At 42.4% G+C, this 18118-nt stretch overlaps 2 protein-coding genes across 5 annotated transcripts in view; one reads left to right on the top strand and one right to left on the bottom strand.

Moving 5' to 3' along the window:
- Nucleotides 1-1024: 1024 nt before the first annotated feature.
- On the top strand, nucleotides 1025-12851 carry LOC124142201 (homeobox-containing protein 1-like). 3 transcript variants are annotated; one of them, XM_046510516.2, is made up of 7 exons: nucleotides 1025-1108; nucleotides 3588-4028; nucleotides 5201-5286; nucleotides 6496-6723; nucleotides 7505-7705; nucleotides 10473-10571; nucleotides 12150-12851. In XM_046510516.2, the coding sequence occupies exons 2-7, from the start codon at nucleotides 3607-3609 to the stop codon at nucleotides 12374-12376; spliced, it is 1263 nt and encodes a 420-aa protein (XP_046366472.2). In that variant the 5' UTR covers nucleotides 1025-1108; nucleotides 3588-3606; the 3' UTR covers nucleotides 12377-12851. The 3 variants fall into 3 exon arrangements, with proteins under 3 accessions (XP_046366472.2, XP_046366473.2, XP_046366471.2); XM_046510517.2 differs by lacking the exon at nucleotides 1025-1108 and adding an exon at nucleotides 1115-1276 and having other exon boundaries at nucleotides 12153-12851; XM_046510515.2 differs by lacking the exon at nucleotides 1025-1108 and adding an exon at nucleotides 1115-1276.
- A 1857-nt stretch (nucleotides 12852-14708) lies between these two features.
- The window catches only part of LOC124142200 (structural maintenance of chromosomes protein 6-like), a 53663-nt gene continuing 50253 nt past the window's right edge, over nucleotides 14709-18118 (bottom strand). For both annotated transcript variants that reach the window (XM_048400062.1, XM_048400063.1), the window contains exons 26-27: nucleotides 17532-17629; nucleotides 14709-16852 (exon numbers count right to left, since the gene is read on the bottom strand). In XM_048400062.1, coding sequence (XP_048256019.1) covers nucleotides 16744-16852; nucleotides 17532-17629 — 207 coding nt within the window. In that variant the 3' untranslated portion in view covers nucleotides 14709-16743. The remainder of the gene's footprint in view (nucleotides 16853-17531; nucleotides 17630-18118) is intronic.

Genomic DNA, 18118 nt, shown 5'->3' with positions numbered 1-18118 from the left:
TGACGTCATTATTATTGTGACGTCTTAAAACATTACGTCAACAATGCCGTCTGTATTACGTCAACAGTGGTATTTGAAATACCTCTACGCGAAATCATTTTTACGCATTGATTTCGTATGGATATATATTCCACACCTTATGCTCTCGCTCGGGATATATCGGAATTTAGACACTGGTGTCGTAAACATAGTATGACACGAACACGAATATAATGTTAAATTTATTACCGAAGAAGATGAAGATGTCTATAATTACAGAGGCGAATTTTAGTGTTTACCTATAAGGACAGCAAGTCTCAACAGAAGCGGAACCAAAATTGTCGAATGACGTCAAAAATCTTTAGCTTTGACGTCGTTCGAATGACGTCAACAATGCCGTCCGGATGACGGAAACAATACACTGTTGTCTCGTGACGTGATATGATCCTAGGGCACATATGATTTTTATGAACCCGATATGTTTGCCCTCGTAGATAATAAATATATGATTACCTACGAGGCCAAACATATCGAGGCAACAGAGTATTGTATCCATCATCCGGACGGCATTGTTGACGTCATTCGAATCTTATTGTGACGTGAAGTCGGAATGACGTCACACTAGAAACGACGTCATTGCTGAAGATTGTTGTATGACATAAACACTCATATAACATATCCTCTATGTGTGTGTGTGTGTGTGTGTGTGTATGTGTGTGTGTGTGTGTGTGTGTGTGTGTGTGTGTTAACTCTCTTATTTTTAGCCATATGGATAACAATATCACATCTCATGCGATATAATGATATTCGCGCATAGTGAATTTGTACGAGTTAAACTGATAATTATAATAATCGTTTTACATTCTTTCAAAGTAAAACCCTCTATAGCCTATAACAAATTAAAAACAAACAACAAATATGATGAATTATATCACTTTTAAGCATTTATATCGCGCAGATTACGTCATTAATCACAATGACTTGCCGAGATGAATAATTTGAATCAAGACTACGCGCACTATAAAACCAGTGCTCGCCCATGACCCCTCAATCTGCTGAGAATGGACTGTTCCATAGTTACCGCTGTCTCTTACATGATGGGTTAGTGACAACGACCGCTGTTAACCTGGTTAGTGAGATTAGCTAGTGAGGTGATGCATGGTTTGGCTTAAAACACGAACGATATGAGTTTTACTAATACATCCATGTCCTGTAATGTTTAAAAACAATATAACGCTTCGTGGAGCGCGTTACTTGGCATAGAGGGAGCCGCAGTTAGGCGGGTTGCTGAGAGCTGGTAAGTTAACCGATCTAACCAACATGGCGGCCGACAGGCTCGTTAGGGAGTAGTTAGCCCTTCATGCAGCAGTTTTCTAACAACCTAGAAATAAAAGAAGAGTCTACATAATTAGTTTGCATGAATTAAATGATGTTGCAAATTCTTAACGAGATCTATTTTTAAACTCGGGGAATCCCCATATTCCAGCGCGCCTGGACTGTGTTGACCTGAGATATATCTGGGCGAGGATGAGACAAATAGTAGATAACGCCCAATGGATCCGGGACAAGAGTGTCGTCGGTTCACTGGACATTCCACTCAAAACGCCCACTGCCCAATCTGCGTCCAGTCTCCTAACAATACCACCCTATATTTATATGATTTTTTTTAGCAAATACATACACAAATATCGACATTAATATTTAACATTATTCACATTATGTATAATTTTGTATAACAGATCTTGTTTTCACATTATATATACATATTTACACAATTTTATAAAGCCATAGATCTATATGAATTGCAACATTTTAACTATATGCATGATAGAAAGACCTGTACATAACATATTATTTAAGTCTTTTATTATGTTGTATAATTTTTACATATTTTAACGTAAGGGGCGACCAACCGGATCTGGGGGTCAGGCTTGCTGTCTTGGTTGATGCATGTCATCGATCCCAATTGCATGGATCAATGCTCATGATATTAATCACTGGATTGTCTGGTCCAGACTCGATCATTTTTCAGACTGCTGGAATACAGCTAGAATATTGCTGGAATATTGCTGGAATATTGCTGGAATATTGCTGAGTGTTCAGCACAATTTCATTGTGTTCAGTCATGATTTGGACAACACTGGATATGAATGCTACTCTTTTTTTATGTGATATTTGCAATACTTTCCCAATGATATCCACTGGGAGTGTATTGCATGTATCATATGAAATAGAGTGGGAGATATTTCTTCATGAAAAAAAAATGAAAAAAAAGGGATCTTCAGTGATTACATATACACATTGTTTTTAAGAGTATGGCGGGGGTCCAGTCGTTTAAGGCGTCGCGATTTGCTGTGCAGAGTTGTATCCCTTGGGCGCGCCCCGATTATGTTTCCAGGTTTGTCAGCACCATACCCGTGCTCGTGGGTTTCACCGAAGTGGTAACTTCTGAGACCTGCATCAATTCGGGCTTTCCTCCCATATTAAGCTGACATGCCGGGATATAACTGGAATACTGTTAAAAGCGGCATTTTGGTTAGCATAGTAGAAGTCATCTTCCCGAGTCAAGGGAATTATCTGACTATAAATGTCCAGTTTCTACCCTTGCCAAACTAGGCTGGAAATATGGAGTTCTGTTTTGGCTGGACTAACGAGTCTATGCATAGTCCAATCACAGTTGCGTAACAAAATCGACATCCGGTTCGTAAAGAACATGGATTTCAACGTGAAGATTTCGGTCGACTGCAGGATTTGCAAAGGATGTGTACCATCAACTGGGCATCGACAAATATTTTGCAAATCTTTTCATGTTTTTAATCAAGGTGCTCACGTGATTTGATGCACCCTGCGAGGTAAGACCCTTTTTTAACAATATAGATCTTGATTATCGATCAGATCGTCTTGACTGGGCACCGCTATTTTGTTTGAGTGAGTCAGTGAGTGAGTATGGGTTTACGCCGCTTTTAGCAATATTCCAGCAATATCACAGCGGGGGACACCAGAAATGGGCTTCACACATTGTACCCATGTTGGGAATCGAACCCGGGTCTTCGGCGTGACGAGCGAACGCTTTAACCACTAGGCTACCCGACTGCCCCCTATTTTGTTTGAAGCAGATGCAAGTGATATGAGAGATGGAACCTGATTGGTCAATAGGAGGGACATAGAAGGAACATAACCCGTAACAGCCACTGATGGTGCTACAATCAAGCCCAGAAATTCCAGCGTAGTTCGGCAAGGGTGGAAACTGGACTTTTATAGTCGGTTAACTCCCTTGCCTCGGGAAGATGGGTAGAAGTTGGGTCAGGTAATAACAAGCAATTGTATTATTGAGTCCAATAGATTGTGTGAGGAAGGACAGTGGTAGTGTTATCTAGGATTCCAAACTAAGTGCCCTTGGCAGGCAAATTTGGAAACCAAAACTTGATCATGTTGATATCGTTCAAAATTAGATTTTTAATGTTTGTATATTTTAAATTCTAGGGAATTTTTGATTTAGATTTGGGGCCCAATCTTGGCCTCTAGGCAGGTCTAGCTTAAACCTCAGAGTGATTCCTCTATATACCAGCATACCTGCATTTAAGGACCTATTATATCTCTTCCTACAGCCTGAAGTGTTGGACAGCCATGTCTCTCCCGATGGTGTCTGTGGGTGGCGGACAGCCCCTCTTCACCGTCGAGCAGATTGAGCTCATCCGACGATTGAGGAACAGTGGCATCACCAAGGAGCAGGTGATCCAGGCCTTTGATGCGTTCAGCCGCATCGACGCTGAACTGGGTCACCTCTACACTGTCCCCAAGTGTCTGGCGCCAGTGGGCACCATGAAACTAAACCAGCCAACACCTTGTCAGTCGGCCAAGGCATCAAGTTCTACTGAGGTGTCAAGGGTCAAGCGACGTCGTGATGATAGCTTTGATGAGGAGGGAGGTTTTGGGGAGGATGAGATTGTCATACATTCCTTCGAGGAGCGTGAGTTGGTCAGTCCCCAGAACCACAACTCTCTCGGTATCGATGATGACCTGAAAGCCAGGCTGGATGATTTCATGAAGTTAGTACTGTGTTTGTATTGTGGGTAGTGCAGCGCTTACTTTTGGGCAAAGGTGACATTTCCAGTTCAGTCAATTTACATGAGCAATTGCTGACACTTTCCTCAATATGACATTATCACCTGTTAGGCTAAAAAAAAAAATAGCCCTGGTTCCCATCATCATAAAGTCAGCTGCATGTTTCGTTTTTATTTCCATTTAAAACTTTACAAAAATATCATAATACTTAAAGACAATTTGATCCAATATAGCACGCAGTTACTTCCCTTTACATGTGCACTGCTTCACTGTGCATCTCGTGTTATGGTCATGGTGGCAATAGAAGTTGGTATGCATGTTTATGTAGGGAGGCCAGGTTGATGGTACACAGCTGTTTATTTGGTTACATAATAATTTGAACAAGCAAAAAAACACACACCCCAAAATGCCTGCCCGCACTATATTTTCAAAAGTCATTGCCTGAGAACCAATTCTTTTATTTTTTAAGCCTTAAGCCTCCTCTGTTACAAATGAGGTGACTGTGACTTAACAGAAATAGTTCAAGCAACTAGGGCTGGGACGGGTAACTCGCGTACCCGGATCGGGTGGGTACTGAGTAGGACCTGGGTACCCACAGGATGACCCGGACCCGTGGTTAGTCACGTGATATATAGTTTAATGACAAAAATTATCTAGAACTCTATGGTTACACAAAAAGTCACTAAGTCACAATGCACCCATTCCTTCTGACTTTTTATATGGTTGAATAAAGATACAACTATGTGTAACTTAAGTCATCTTCAGTGTATGCATGACCAGATCGTTTAATACATGATCAAAAAACGTTTTGCAAGTGCTGTGGTAAAAGATTTCCACTCAGATATTTAGTATCTCTTGAGACCTACAGTGGGTACCCGGGTAGGGTTGGGTAATTGGAGGGTGGGTACCCAGGTAGTAAATTTGGACTCGTCCCAGCCCTACAAGCAACACATCGCTTCCATTTCAATTCTCCCTACCGACCTTGCTGACATTGTTTTTTATAAATTCTGTAAAATAAGTTATAAAGAGATGCCCAAGTGCTCAAAAAGCCTTATTCCTGATAAAATCAAGCAGATGTCAAAGTTAGGTGACAATATGGTCAAGTACATTGTTTTTGTGGAGTGGTCTCACACTGCTGTATTCTCTCTATTGACAGAATGCCAGCTCCGAAGCGACTTGAAGAAATCATCACCATGGTTACAATGGCTGGTGTCGGGGTGCCGATCATTGCTGACAAAACAGGTAATGGTTGCAGAGAGAGCTGGGCCCACTTGCACAAAACGATCTTAGGGCTAAGACTATTGTAAGCCTATGTTAAAGTATGGGAGTTACGATCATCTTAGCGCTAAGATCGCTTTGTGCAAGTGGGCCCAGGTGTCTACAATGAGTCCAGTTAAATACCACTTTGAATTCACCGACTGTCAGCTTAGTGGGGAGGGAAAGCCCATAGCGATGCAGGCCTAACCTGTTTGTGGTGCTGACAAACCAAGGATTATAATCAGGATGAATGTGGTATTCGAACCAGCAGTATTAGGATTTTGTCATAGCTAAGTGAAAGATCGTATAACAATTCGTTACAACACAACTTGTTTATTCAAGATCCAGACTCAAAACTCACGCTTCTACCATCTCTGTTACATCCTCGCAACCTAACCATATATCCTAGCAACATGTACCAAACATTCGATCACTTATCACTTACCAGTTACTTAGCAGTATTAGAATTTCCTCACAGTGACAGTGTTTACATTCGTTATGACTTACAGTGTCTAGAGTTATCTCCCTTTGGAAGTGCTTGTCGCTATCATAAGGCATACAACTCTGCACAGCATATAGGGCCATCATTGAGCCGTTAAAACCAAACTCACTCACTCTGAGGGGCGATTGGAAAACCTAGTAGTTAAAGCATTCGATCGTCACGCCAAGACCCAGGTTCGATTTCCGACATGGGTACAATGTTTGAAGCCCATTTCTGGTGTCCCCCGCCATGATATTGCTGGAATATTGCTAAAAGCGGCATTAAACCATACCCACTCACTCTGAATGAGTATTGGGGACACGGGTGGCCCAGTCGTCTAAGGCGCCATGATTTGCTGTGCAGAGTTGCGTCCCTTGGCTAGGCTAGAAACCTATGATTGTGGGTTTGAATCCCGGTTCGCCCCAATTATGTTTCTTGGTTTGTCAGCACCATAACCGTGCTCGTGGGTTTCACCGAAGTGGTAAACGTCTGAGACCTGTATCACTTCGGGCTTTCCTCCCACATTAAGCTGTCGCGCCGTGATATAACTGGAATACTGTTAAAAGCGACGTTAAACCTTAACTTACTGAATGTGTATTTGTGTAAACTTCAACCATATCCAGTTGTGGATTACCTGATTGATAAATAAACTCTGTACTAAAAGAATAACGGAAGTTGCTTGGGAGTGTCACTGATCCATCGTCTTGTCCCAGGACTGACCGTCTCCACCATCAACCGCTTCCTCCAGGGGGAGACTGTGGACATCTCCAGCAACCAGAGGCGCTCCATCTACATCTGGTACCTCAAGCAGCTTCAGAAGGCCGGCACCACCACATACATGCCGGCCAAACCTGCAATGTCAAGGCCGCAGGCGGCCCTCGTACACCGGAAGGGGATGGGGCAGCCAGTCGTTCAGATCATTCCCAGCATCAGGACACCAGGTAGCATTTGTTTGTTTGTTTGTTTGTTTGTTGTGATCAGATTACATTGTCTATCAATCAGAATATATTTTTTGTTTGTTGTTTAACGCCACACTCAGCAATATTCCAGTTATATGACGGCGGTCTGTAAATAATCAAATCTGGACCAGACAAACCAGTGATTGATATCATGAGCGTTAATGTACGCAATTGGGATACGATGACATGCATCAACCAAGTCAGCGAGCCTCACAACCTGATCTGTAAGTTGCCTCTTACGACAAGCATGGGTTGCTGAAGACCTATTCTACCCCGGATCTTCACGGGAACACCAGTTGGTCACGATGGCAGCATGTCTGTCATCCCCTCCCAGTAATGTTTCCGATGGACGACTAACAGTCAAGTCGCTTCACTCACTCACTGAAAATGCTTCACTTATTTCACATTATTGTACAGGACAGGAGGGCCAGTTGAAGGTCATCTCAGTCAAGGTGACAGGTCAAAGGTTATCTATCCACACACAGCAGCCCTTGTGGCGAACAAATCACCAATTCAGTTGACTCTAACTCAGACTGTCCTGGACTTGAGCAAATAGTCTGAAGCCCAAGCCAAATAAAATTACGCTCAGTCCATGAAGCTCAGCAAGTAATAGTGTATATGCTTGTATTAGCTTTAAAATGTGAGCTAGTAGAGAAAAAAAGATTTTGGCCTAGACATGTCATCTGCTGTAAAACTTCTTTCCAAATCTGTCTTATTCTTGATGATGAACGTAATGTCTATGTTTCACTTTCCCCTGCGGCAGAGATCAGTCTTGATAGCAGCACACTGGACAGCCACTTCACCATCATCCATGGCGGTGAGCCCATACCTCGCCGTGAGCGCTTCACCTTCCGGGAGAAGCACATCGAGATCCTGGAAGAAGCATTCCGAGCCAATCAGTACCCTTCGAACGAGGAGCGCGAGCAGATTGCCATCACATGCAATGATGTCATGAAGGTCATATGTGAGTGTGCAGCCTTACTCTTTGTCTCAGAAATGTGAGTGAGTGAGTGAGTGAGTGAGTGAGCTAGTAAATCAAGAAAATCAGGTGAGGTGAGGTAAAATGGGGTTTAATGTCACGTCCAAGATTATTGCACTTATATAGCGACGTGGGTGGGTGTGCATGTGCGTGCGTGCTTGTACTAGTCTGGACTGATGCCGATTTATAGTGCTAGCCCACTGAGATATTATGCTTCAGTTTAATATGAATACCCCACTCAGACACAGTAGCCTATACAGACTCCGAGCAAGCAGATCTTGTTTTAGCCCCTTAATGCCAAGCGCCAGACAGGGTAACAAGTACCAATTTTAACGTCTTTTAGTATGACGCGGACGGGGATTGAACCCCGGACCTTCCGCTCTCCGGGCAGACATACTACCACTAGACCACAGAGGGGGTCCAAGAAAATCAGACGAGTTTTAATCTGTATATGATATGGTGACACACTGTCCTGTCATGTAGTCAGGTGATTTTTGTTTTGTTAAGACACGCCCGCTGCACTCAGCAATATTCCAGCTATATGACAGCGGTCTGTAAATGATCAAATCTGGACCAGACAATCCAGTGATCGATATGAGAATGGATCCACAAAATTGGGATATGATGACATGCATCAACTAAGTCAGCGTGGCTGACCATTCGATCCCATTAGTTGCCTCTGATGACAAGCATAGTTGCCTCTTACAGCAAGCATGGATTGCTGAAGACCTATTCTACCCCGGATCTTCAATTGGTCACCCGATTACAATGAATGAACTGGTTGAGAGTTTAGTTGTTTATCCCCTATAGAAACACTACGACTTGATCGGTGTCTTGATAATGTTCTCATGTAACTTGTCAATGATGACAACACTCTCGGCTGTTGCTTTTACACATGTTGAAGCCAGTGTGCATCTGTTTGAATCCATCTTCCCGAGGCAAGTGAGTTAACTGACTATAAAAGTCCAGTTTCCACCCTTGCCGAACTAGGCTGGTATTATGGAGTTACATTTTGGCTGGACTTACGAGTCTATGCATAGTCCAATCAAAATCGCGCACCAAAATCGAAATCCGGTTCGTAAAGTGTCATGCAGATTTCGGTCGACTGCAGGATTTGCAAAGCAAGTGCACCGCTAACTCGTTGTCAACATATATTTTCTAAATCTTTTCATGCTTTTAATCAAGGTGCTCACGTGATTTGATGCACTTCGCGATGTAAGACTCGTTTTATCGCAATATAGATCCTGATTATCAATCAGATCGACTTGACTGGGCGCCACTGTTTTGTTTGAAGCAAATGCAAGTGATACGGGAGGTTGAATCTGATTGGTCAATAGGAGAGGCATAGAAAGGACATAACTCATAATAGCCACTGGTGGCGCTACGATCGAGCCCAGGAATTCCAGCCTAGTTCGGCAAGGGTGGAAACTGGACTTTTAAAGTCAGTTAACTCTCTTGCCTCGGGAAGATGGTGTGATCTGTGAATAATCAACAAGACAAACTAGTTCTTGACATGAGCAACATTCCACACTGTGTGGATATGATGACACGCAATTAACAAAGTTATCAGGGGTGGTCTAGTTGTCCAAGGTGCAGAGCTGTGTCCCTTAGGCATGCCAGGAACCTATGATCATGGGTTCAAATCCCAGTTTCCCCGATTTTGTTGTAAGGTTTGTGACCCCCATATTCATGCTTTCCTCCCACATAAAGTTGTCATGATGTGATAAAACTGAAGTACCAAAGATTGTCCAATGATTGTCCAAATGTCAGAGGTTTTTGATGCACTGAAAATAATGACCCTCCCCTAATGCTTGTCATATTTTTGGAGGTCCCTCCTTGAAAAGACACAATGCTTTTACAATGCAAAAGCATTGTATGTTTTTTTTTATAAAATGTCATGCATGACCCTACCCAAATATGTCTTATTTTTCTTCAGATCCTCGGGGGCATGGGTGGCCCTGTTGTCTAACTAAGTAAGGCGCCGCGATTCGCTGTGCAGAGTTGCGTCCCTTGGGCACGCAAGAAACCTATGATTGTGTGTTCGAATTTTGGTTCGCCACGTTATGTTTCTAGGTTTGTCAGCACCATACCCGTGCTTGTGGGTTTCACCAAAGTGGTAAACATCCGAGACCTGCATCACTTCGGGCTTTCCTCCCACATTAAGCTGACACGCCGTGATATAACTGGAATATAGGATTGGGACGAGTCCAAATATACTACCCGGGTACCCAATGCAAGTCTCAAGAGTTGGGAACAAAATGCCTGATTGGTAATTGTTTACCGCAGCCCAGGCTAAAACTATTTAGATACATGTATCAAACAATCAGATCATGCGTTCACTGAAGTTGACTGAAGCTTTGTCTTTACTCAAACATGTACAAGTCAAAAAGAAATGAGTGCATCGTCAGAAAGAAATGCGAACATTAGCGACTTGTAGTGTAACCACTGAGCTATTGTGAGTTTTTGTCATTAAACAATATATCATGTCACTAACCACGGGTCTGGGTAGTCCTGTGGGTTACCCTACTGGAATAATGTCAAAAGCGGCGTTAAACCAAACTTACTCTTCTGATCCTCCCCTAGAGACTGTCCTATTTTGGTGCGACCCTCCCCTAGTTCCTATGTCCCCTCTCCCCAACAATAGATCACGTGTCCCTTATTGGCATCATTTATTCTTTGAAGGTTTTTGTATCAGATTATTGAAGAATAACGGTCACCATGGTTACATGTGTATGGGGATTGTGTGTTGCAGCAGGACGGAGACTGTCGGAGAGGGAGAGGGTCACTGCCTACATCGTGTCAAACTGGTTCAACAATCGCAGGAAGGAGGTCAAGCGACTTGCAAGAGAAGGTGAGCTTTCAGTCATATACTCATGGTCATAAGTAATGCAACAACATAATTTGTCACTTCAAAAGTTACATGTAACTTAGATAGAATTCAAATATGTCCCAAATAACTTGTCTCTGATGAAGATGTAAAAATGTTCACCCAGTATTTGTGCCTTCTGATTTTACTGCATTTCAAACCATTTGACAAGATATTTGTTCATTAACATCATTATTATATTAGGTGTATCATGCAAATGAATTTTGGAAATGAACATGCGATTTCTTGAGGGAAGCAATGTGGCACTATGTTTGGAAGTCTGACATGAGAAACATTTGGGTTGCAGGTCAGTTAACAATTCCTCAATCTCATTAAAATCAGATCTTAGTTCTTGCTACCGCTAAACAAAGATCTGAGGACATCCCATTACGGGTCATGTCAGACCGACCTTGCGCTAACTTTGACCGACCAATAGAATGACAGACAAGAAGTCGACATTAGCCAATCAGAAGGCAGCTTTCTTGTGCTTTACAGCACTAATTTCAAATTGGCAACTGCACTTCGAAATATATCTGAAAAAAAGAACATTCTGGAATGGCTAATAAATGGTTTTGATTGTATGGATTCAGTCGTTAAGCCTGTAACTATCGTTCGGAATATCTTGTGTTAAAAGTTTTGGAGGTTGCATTAGTAGAAATCACATTCCGACTGTCACTTTCATGATCTGGTAAGTGACGCTCCGATTGGTCGGATGAAAGGTCGTTCTGACGTGACCCCTAATGGGATGTCCTCAGATCTTTGTTAAGCGTTAGCGAGAAGTAAGTTCTGATTTTAATGAGGTTGACAATTCCTCTACTGCCCTGTGTTTTGTCGTGCATTTCTGCTACAGAGAGATGGACAAGTCTCACTCTGCACGACATTAACTATTAAGACAGAAGGGAGGCAACTCCTGACAGACTATCATTGTGCCAGCACTTGGCTCAATGACGTTATATTAGAATACTAGAATTATCCTCAAACTGAGGTTGACTGTTTCTTTAAAGTATTGTTTTTCATAAGAGAATGGATCTATGGTACTTCATGAGAAACCTGTTTGTGATTTCCTAATTGTATGAATTCATGGTATTACCCTAAATATGTTGTTCATCGAACATTTTGCAATTTCATTTAATATTCTTCACCCATGAAGATCCAGGTTAGGATAGGTCTTCAGCAACCCATGCTTGCCATAAAAGGCGACTAACAGGATCGGGTGGTCAGGCTCCCTGACGTGGTTGATACATGTCATATCCCAATTTCGTGGATCGATGCTCATGATATCAATCACTGGATTGTCTGGTCCAGACTTGATTATTTACAGACCGCCGGAATATAGCTTAGTACAGTGTTAAACAGCAAACAGCAAACACAAAATATACTACTTAAAAAAAGTTTAGGACCACCTAATTCTTTTATATTACTATTGTTAAGCTGTTATGCCATCACAGATTAACTATAGTACTATGAAGAATTGGGTGGTCCTTAACTTGTTTTGAGTAGTATATATTCTGATTGATAGGTTACATAATCTGATCGATAAATAACAATCTTATTTTGTAATAGAAGGTGTCTCCTTTGCTGACGTAGTCCTCCCAAGTCGACTGAAATCCCGCCAACTAGTCCCCAACTCTGACTCTCCCCTCTCGCACGACGATCTGGTCCCAGGTGAGCCCGACGGCAGTGACAGCAATCAGCTTGACTACGCCACCATCAACAAGATGCTGTATTCCCTGGAGGGGGAGGATGAGAAGGTTGTCATCAAGCAGGAACCTGCAGATGAGGACTCCTGACAGGCTACCATCAAGCTGAATGAAAGAGGAACAAGCAGATGTCCCTTGACGGCCCACGATCAGGTTCCTTGACGGCCCATGTGTCCGGCTGGTCATCAGAAGGGTGGACGTGCCCATGCCCATGTGTTTGGTTAGATGTCACAACATGTACTTTGATGTCCTTAACAAGACAACTCACGGACTCCCTACATGTCGCAAGGAGGAGACCTATGATGATTCATGTGGTTTGTTCAGGATAATGTGGTAGCAATTGGATTTGGGTCCGATTTTGTTAGGTGACGGCTTAAGGATAATGTGACAAAGGATAATGTACAGATCTGGTTATCTACCACTGACAAAACACTATATATCATATAACAAACAGACTTGTCCAAGTCAAGAAAGGAATTAATGTTTGATATAAAAGTGGTATCGTGGTTTAGCTGGACAGCATTCATTGTCAACATGTCACATAGTAACAAGTTGTTGTAATAGTGTTGTGCATTGGTGTCTGTACTTAAGTTATTAAGGGGGGGCACGGGTGGCCCAGTCGTCTAAGGTGCCGCAATTTGCTGTGCAGAGTGGCGCCCCTTTGGCACGCCAGAAACCTATGATTGTGGGTTCGAATCCTGATTCGCCCCTATTCTGTTTCTAGGTTTGTAAGCACCATACCCATGCTCCTGGGTTTCACCAAAGTGGTAAACGTCTGAGACCTGCATCCCTTCGGGCTTTCCTCCCACATAAGCTGTTAAAAGCAGCGTTAAACCCAACTCACTCACTCAAGTTATTAAGGTTCACAACAAAGACTGATCCTTGTATACACATCCACCACTAAAATTGTCAGTGATTGATAATGGCAGTGCTATGAACTGGGACGAGTCCAAATTTACTACTCGGGTACCCAACCCCCTATTACCCGACCCTACCCGGGTACCCACTGTAGGTCTCAAGAGTTTGGAACACAATGTCTGATTGGGAATAGCCCTGTAGCCCTGGTAAAAACTGTTTAGATACCTGTATGAAACCAGAGGCCATATAATAGGTATATGGTCTCTTATGAAACGATGGATTCATGCGTACACTAAAGTTGACTGAAGCTTTATCTTTACTCAAACATATACAATTCAAAAGGAATGTGTGCATCATCATATAGAAATGGGAACATAAGCGACTTGTAGTGTAACCACTGAGCTCTAGTGAGATTTTGTCATTAAACAATATGTCACGTGACTAACCACGGGTCCGGGTCGTACTGTGGGTACCCGGGTCCTCCCGACCCCAGTACCCGAGTTACCCGTCCTAGCCCTAATGCTCAGGATATCAATCACTGGATTGTCTGGTCCAGATTCGATTATTTAAAGACCGCCATCATATAGCTGGAGTATTGCTGAGTGCGGCGTTAAACAACAAACAAACAAACAAACAAAACCTACCTTTAGCGGAGAACCCTTGGGAAGCCCTATTCCATATCGATCATCTCCGAAAATTTGCGATAGGAGCTTCAACTCAGTTAGGGGCCAAATGAGCCCTTGCATAGTCAAGTATTGGGTAGCCCCTAAATAGGCAACCCACCCAACCCAAGTACCCGTCCAGTCCCAATCGTGTTACATGGGAAATGAGGCTGAACTTGTTTCAATGTTTGTCTGGATTACTTGAGACTGTGGTGTCAACAAGTCAACAAATAAAGAAAACAAATAAAGCAATTTGACCCAGGAAGTTGTTGCAGAAGTTTACATCCTCATGGACTCAGAGGGAGTAGGGTTCAATGCCACTTTGACCTGTATTTCGGTAATAGTGCGGAGTCAGTTCGATGGAGCAGACAAACCAGGGTTGTTTTCAAAACTAAATGTGAACAAATTGTTGGATAGGCATTACTTAGAAGTTGATGGATGACAAAGTTTATGGATAACAACTTCTTTATGTAAAGGCGACGTTTCTGTGTAGATGCTCATACCATTGTCAAGCAAGGCTGATACATCGCCTTTACAGTAAATAAAGTTGTTATCCATAAATTGTATATACTTTGTAGATCTAAACATAGCGAAGAACCAACACACAATGCAAGGAAGGTGTCTGAAATGGCACAAGCTTTCTTGTATTTATCTAATTTTACTTCTGATATTGACATGAGTAAGAATATGACAATGTTAAAAATTGAAAACCTGAATTTTCATGAATTCACATTTTTCCAACATCAAACTTTGAACTGCTCCCTAAGAATTAAGCTTCGTAAGTTGCAATTATCTGTTGCTATAGATACCACTACTTTTGCAGATGCTTTCTATCACTAGTGTATCAGTGGCTTTTGTACTTTAATAACTTGCATTCAATGATAAAGAACAGACAAGTCTCATATTTCCGACAATTTTTAATATATTTATCCATGAACACACTCATTCATCCACACTGGACACATAACAATCAACTCACGAACATACTGTGAAAACAGTGCAAGTTCTCCAGGACACAGTTGTTGACAGTCATACACTCCGTTCTGAAGGCACTGATTGTCTGATGTCTGAGCCACAAGACACAAACTTGGCCCTTAAAACGAACAATGAATAAGTCTTAATTCTGAAGATTTTTGGGTCCAGAACCACTTGATGAAGATGTTAGATGAAGTTTTTGCATAAACTGCCTGTTACAATCATATTATGTAGCTTGTGGCCTGCCAGGCCCCGTTGTGCAAAGATGATCGTAGCCCCATACTTTAACGTAGGCTTATGGTAGTCGTAGCTCACAAAGCAAGATCACTTTGTGGAATGCGGCCAGGTCACTTAGAATATCCCTGAACAGAGCAAGGTACTGCAACGTATTCTCAAAAATAGCAGGGAATTGATGCAATGATCTCTTCACGTCTGTTAGTATTTGTCTCACATGTAGGAAGTTCAGGGATGAAGTAAGTTAACACGGTAGTATTCCAGCACTTGTGGATGGACAATTCCTGCTATTGCAGCACACACTGCTTCACATTCCTGTGTAGTGGACATTAAACACACACTGGAGTATTGACCTTACAGGGGCAACCTTTCTAACTCCAATACGGCCACACATTTTGTATTTTTCGTTTCACGGTCTTGCCGCCTCCACTAAAAAGAAGCTGGTTTAAGAAATATATTAAACATAAAAATATTTACCTAATATAGACCCTCTTATGCAATATAACATGTTACATAAATTCCATGTCTACATCCTTATCAGTGACCATCTGCAGCCTCAATGGCAGAATGACATAAATGATTGACATTTATTTTTTTTCGACCGACCTTGCGTGGAGAAGCTGGAATAAATCTGTGAAACATAAAATTAAAAAAGTGTGGCCTTAGCATTGATGAAGGGCGGTGCAGGAATGGTTTGTTTGTTTGATTGTTGTTTAATGCCAAACTCAGAATTATTTCAGCTATATGATGGCGGTCTGTAAATAATCGAGTCTGGACCAGACAATTCAGTGATTGACATCATGAGCATCAATCAACGAAAGCATGCATGGGTTATGAAGACCTATTAATCAGTGCTAGTTCTGCCTAATGAACATGGTACTAGTGTAAACAACTGAGTGTTGAAGCCAATACACCTTAACAATCAATTATGTTTTGAGCGGACATCCCTGTGGAACAAAACTTGATAAAAATACGTATTAACCCCAGATTACATTTGGAAATATTCGCTTGAGAAAGCTAACCCTTACAATATAACAGGTCCCACGGGCAAAGATAGTAAGGGGTTCTCCCCTAGAGATAGAAAGGAGACTAAAGACGGTAGAGGTATGCAAGACCAGGGACGTTTTAGTCACAGCTGGAGACAATTGGCACAAAAAGCAGGCTTTGCCCGGTAAAATAACACCACAAAATAATTGTTTGACAATCATTAAAGTATGTATGTTAAAATGAAAATGCAAGACAAGTTGCAAAAATAACAAACAAAAGTGTTAGATGAACACTGAATCCATGGAAACAAAAGACGACATGAATCTCCAAATATTGCCCATCTGTTCAACCCATCAGGGTTAACTATATCATACCACTGCTGAAAGCCAAATCCAGCAGACTGCACCTACTTTTACTTCAACCAATCACAGTATTTGAAAATTCTGGACACCACAATCCTGACATGGAAAGGTTGGTAGAGTTGATGTCTAACATACACATTTCTCTCTGTCTGGCACAACTCACTTGCAGTCTGGCACAGAGTTAGCACGTCTTGGTGTCTGGCACACTATCTGGCACCTGGCGTCTGGCATACTGTTGGCACTAGGCGTCTGGCATACTGTTGGCACTAGGCGTCTGGCACACTGTTGGTACTATGCGTCGAGACAGGCGTCCGGCTCTAGGTGTCTGGCACACTGTTGGCACTAGGCGTCTAGACATGTGTCTGGCATACTGTTGGCACTAGGCTTCTTCCTCTTCAGCCTGACCTTCGGCGAAGGGAAGCACTCCTTGACCTCGGTCAGGGTCCGGCATACGGAAAATACGTGAATCTATGCCAATGTGTAGTTGACTGAAACAGTATGTGTAATTACATGTTATATAACAAACTTGTGAATTAAAATAAATAATATCACTTACATGAATTTCAACAATGTCTGAAGTGTGTGTTAATAGACAATCTTCACAATGTAAGCATGTGTCCGATATCTCGATGTCGAGAAAGTGTGTCTGAACCAGATCTGCGTGCATGTTGGCATATATCATGACTGTTACATATCTTGTTTCTTGCTTGTTTTTTGTTTAAAGCCGCACTCAGCAATATTTCAGCTATATGACAGCGGTCTGAAAACAATCAAGTCTGGACCAGACAATTCAGTGATTGACATCATCGATCCACACAATTGGTATATGATGACATGCATCAACCAAGTCAGGGAGCCTGACCACCCGATCCCGTTATATTGACAAGCATAGTTGTCTTTTATGGCAAGCCTGAGTTGCTGAAGACCTATTCTAACCCGGATGTTCAAGGGTCTGTTACATATCAAGCGTGTCTGACGTATCAAGTGTCTGTCCAATATATCATGTCTGTGTTTGTGCATGCAATAATATGCAGTGTCTGCCATAACCTGTCATGTGTGTGACCGCAGATCGTGTCGAGGCGCGTCTGACAGATTGTGTTGCGTGTGACAGATCGTGTCATGTGTAATCTCATGTCCTGTGTGTGACAGATCTTGTCTGTGTCTGACCTCATATCTTGTGGAGTGAGGAAGATGAACTGCCGCCCTGTCTGCACCCGAGCCACCTCCATCATCATATCCATGGAGATCCGCCTGTTCACCATGTCCTGAAATACATCATCAGAATGTACGTCGTCAGGGATCTAATTGCCAATTATTCTTAGCATCCGCCTCTTCCTTATTATAAGTGTTCGTCGACCTAAACAGCAGTCAGCAATATTTCAGCCACATCATGGCAGTCAGTAAATAATCTAGACTGGCCCAGACAAACGAATGGTCGACATAATGACCAAGTCACAATTTAGTTGTCTATTACCTCAAGCACTAGAGTGCTGAGGAACAAGTTTAACCCAGGTCTCTACAGGGTGTTAAGATGTCTTTGCACAACCAGAAAATCCAGTGACTGACATCATGAGCATCGATCCACGCAATTGGTATAGGATGACATGCATCAACCAAGTCAGAGAGCCTGACCACTCGATCCCGTGAGTCGCCTCTTATGACAAGCATAGGTTGCGAAAAACCAATCCAACCCGGCTCTTTACTGGCGATATCCAGTACAGGTACTGCTAACAACACATGACAGAATAACATTA

The sequence above is a fragment of the Haliotis rufescens genome, unplaced genomic scaffold, assembly GCF_023055435.1.
Source record: "Haliotis rufescens isolate VD_foot unplaced genomic scaffold, xgHalRufe1.0.p SCAF_2, whole genome shotgun sequence".
In the NCBI taxonomy this organism is placed as follows: domain Eukaryota; kingdom Metazoa; phylum Mollusca; class Gastropoda; order Lepetellida; family Haliotidae; genus Haliotis; species Haliotis rufescens.
Note: the sequence above shows the minus strand (reverse complement) of the source record. Positions and strands in the feature narration are given on the sequence as shown.

What these genes read in the sequence shown, in the direction of transcription:
- LOC124142201 (XM_046510516.2), top strand. Translation starts at nt 3,607, where the DNA reads ATGTCTCTCCCGATGGTGTCTGTGGGTGGCGGACAGCCCCTCTTCACC. An exon ending in GATCATTGCTGACAAAACAG is followed by an intron (nt 5,287 to 6,495) that starts GTAATGGTTGCA and finishes GTCTTGTCCCAG; the next exon opens with GACTGACCGTCTCCACCATC. An exon ending in TCCCAGCATCAGGACACCAG is followed by an intron (nt 6,724 to 7,504) that starts GTAGCATTTGTT and finishes CCCCTGCGGCAG; the next exon opens with AGATCAGTCTTGATAGCAGC.